This window comes from Rhincodon typus, chromosome 6 (genome assembly GCF_021869965.1).
Source record: "Rhincodon typus isolate 14 chromosome 6, sRhiTyp1.1, whole genome shotgun sequence".
NCBI lineage: Eukaryota > Metazoa > Chordata > Chondrichthyes > Orectolobiformes > Rhincodontidae > Rhincodon > Rhincodon typus.
The window spans coordinates 82,959,299-82,962,392 of NC_063337.1; the positions used below are offsets into that span (position 1 = coordinate 82,959,299).

General features: G+C 39.9%; 1 protein-coding gene across 1 annotated transcript in view; it reads left to right on the top strand.

The window, feature by feature from the left end:
• The window catches only part of commd6 (COMM domain containing 6), a 9,300-nt gene extending 6,212 nt beyond the window's left edge, over positions 1 to 3,088 (top strand). Inside the window, exon 4 of the mRNA XM_048598404.1 lies at positions 126 to 3,088. Within this exon, the coding sequence (XP_048454361.1) occupies positions 126 to 176 (51 nt within the window). The 3' untranslated portion in view covers positions 177 to 3,088. The remainder of the gene's footprint in view (positions 1 to 125) is intronic.
• Positions 3,089 to 3,094: the final 6 nt, after the last annotated feature.

Here is a 3,094-nt window from a genome sequence, read left to right on the forward strand (position 1 = left end):
CTGTGTTCATCCAGCTCTATGCCTTGTTGTCTCAGATTCTCCAGCATCTGCAGTTCCTACTATCTCCTCTACCTATCCCTGCCTGGTATTGTCCTCCAAATAACTTTATTTTTGGCTTTTTGCAGAATTTTTCGAAGCAATTCCGGGAAGTGGCGACTGTCCTTGAAATGGTGTGAGGCCTACATCTGGTCCGAATCCCTGGATTTCCATCAGGCTCCAAAGTGGAGGAAGAGACAGTCCCTCAAGTGGAAAGAACTGCATTCTGTTTTGATATACATATTTGAATAATGTAAATTTTCCCCTAATTATTTTCTGATTGTTGACTATTGATAAATGCCCTACTGTTGTTGTGAAGTGGAGATGCTATGGCCAGAGGTGGATGAAACACTGCCATGTGTCGCATGGAAAAATTAAGTGGAGATCTCGCTTTACAAAGGCGGGTCAGGGGTTATACTTAGAATATTTTTTTTTTTTTTTTTTTTTTGTCGTCTCTTACAGCAGATCATGAAAAATGAGTGAGTTACGTTTGTAGAAAAGATGTCAGCAAGCCACTAGTTTGTGAATTGGCTGTGTAGCTTTGTTTAACCTCTGAAATGAATTTGAATCTGCCTCACCTTGGATGAGTACCTCCGTTGTGCCAGCCCTCAGTCTTCAATGAAATCAGTCTGGATGGGAGTTGGTTCACCGAATACAACCTTTGGCTAATTGGGACAAACCTGTCAGTGCTCTTCAGGAATCGATCACACGGGGCTGACTGTGGCTGCAGCGTAGATTAAGTTGGCACTAAGTAGTTTATTTCTGAAAATAATCAGACTGTTTTGTAAATGTTCTTTGTTTCTTTTGAGATTGAAAATTTAAAGGGGTGGTAGGGTGGGATTTGGTTGTCCATAGCGCAACCTGTGTCAGAAGGCTGAGTGGCCCTGCAACTTCTGAATTCCCACAGTAAACAGTGCATGCCCAATGGTTAGTGTTGGGGTTAGTTTTGGAAAAGTAGCAATGGTGAATGCTGTTATGATCACTGACTGACCTCCCCACACCTCCACCTCCACCTCTCCCTAATCCCCTGCAAATAGGTTGAACACTGCTGAGTTGCCACAAGTCTACTGACAAAAATAAACTTGCATTTTATGTGGCACCTTTTCAATGTTGTAGAATAGCCCAAGGTGCTCCACAAGCAAATAATCAGCCCCAAAAAAAAATTAACACCAAGCCACACAAGGGGATGTTAAAACCTTGTCTCTGAGATGTGGAGGGGAAAAAAAGCTTTAGACTCACCTCCTCCACACTCCATCTTGTTTCCTATCTTAACACTGATAGATTTACAGGAATTTATTACAAAGTTGTCATGTTTCCAGTGTAGAAGTCAGCCTTTCGACACAGTACAACAATACTATTGCTCCTCCATCCCTGGATCCCTGGCATGCGGCCGTGTCCTTTTTTGGTTTAAACATTCCTGACCTAGTATCATAGTATCCTTACAGTGCAGGAAGAGGCCATTCAGTCCATTGCATCTGCACTGACTGGTTCAAATCCCACCTGCTCCAGAGGTGTATAATAATAGCTCTGAATAAGTTGATTGGGAAAAATAGGTCAGTGACCTAATTAGTTCAGTACTTCTGCAGCTTGTACCCTGGCCTTCAGATATTTTCTAATTAACCTATTCAGAGATCTTATTACAGCTCTCTGGAGCAAGTGGGATGTGAACCTGGGCCTCCTAGGTCAGAGGTAGGGAACATTATATTTTAAATAGAATTGATTGCTTTATCATAATAGAGCACAGTAATTCCTAGATCCCAGAAAAATGTTGGTGTGAACCATTTAGATGCATTTTTATTTTTGTTTAAGTTCTTTCTATAGTTTGCTGACTCCAGCAAGTTTGTCTCCAACTTTAAATATTTCGCAAATATAGGGTTAAGTCTGAATATTCAATAATGTTACTCCTATACTCGCTGTTTCAGCTAACCACATCTGTATAATCTTCAGTATTCTCCTCTCCCTCAAGTATTTACCTTGAGTTGATGCTACAGAGCTCCAATCCCTCATCCTAGTGACTCTTATTAACAAAAACAACATGGAAAGAGAGCTTCATATTAAATTGATTAGTCATGTATATTTACAAATGTGATATGCCTTATAATTATGAGAGCTTACACCTAGCAAGTTGTAAATAGGAATAGGCAGAATAATTTTTTTGATCTTTTGAGTGAGGCTTCACTCTTGAAAAGTGACATAAAATGGTCTCTTCTGAAGTAATGCCAAGCAGATATTCACTTTTATTTTTTGCTGGTTTTGTTACTGGATGTTGTTTGTAGTGATGGAAATGCACATCACTATTTTAAGCTCACGAAGCTCAGGGCAGACTAAAGCAAATGGATCCAACGAACTAGCATGTTCTCACTGACGCTGTCAAATGGTCTGTGATCTTATGCAGTTCAGAATGGTGCTGCACTCCGAGAGGAAAGAAACTGTTATTTGTCCAATCTTTACGTTTTTTGGAAGCTACTATTGATGAAGATGATCTACCAGTGACAATGCATTCCAGTGGATTAAAACTATGTAATCTGGTGTCTCTTTCTTATCTAATGGTTCCAGATGTTTATATCCCTCACTGAACATGATTCATTACCAGAATGTATTACTTCATGCAGTCAATGGACTTTTCAGAATTGAAAATGAAATTGTTTGTTTAGCTTTGATCAGTTGAACAACATTTCCCCCTTTTGGACTATCTTGGTTATTTTGGTATGTCAGTGGTCCTTTTAATAAGGCTTGTTGCAAAGACATCAGTTTCTCCAACTTGTTTGTGTTCTTCAGCTGCCAGAGCTTCTAATCTCCATACCTTGGACTGTGCCTCTTTCTTTCTATCCATTGCTTAAATATTAAGTTTAAAAGCTGTGAGGTATTATGCAACTGTAGTTCTACTTTATCTGCAGTGTTTGGCTATGTGAAACTTTCTCTTGGCTACAATGTCAGATGAGGTGCATTGTTATTACCACTAATACCTTTGTTGCAGTGACTAAAACTGACATCTCCTGAAGGGGTGGGGGTTGTGTGTGTGTGTGTGTGTGTGTGTGTGTGTGTGTGTGTGTGTGTG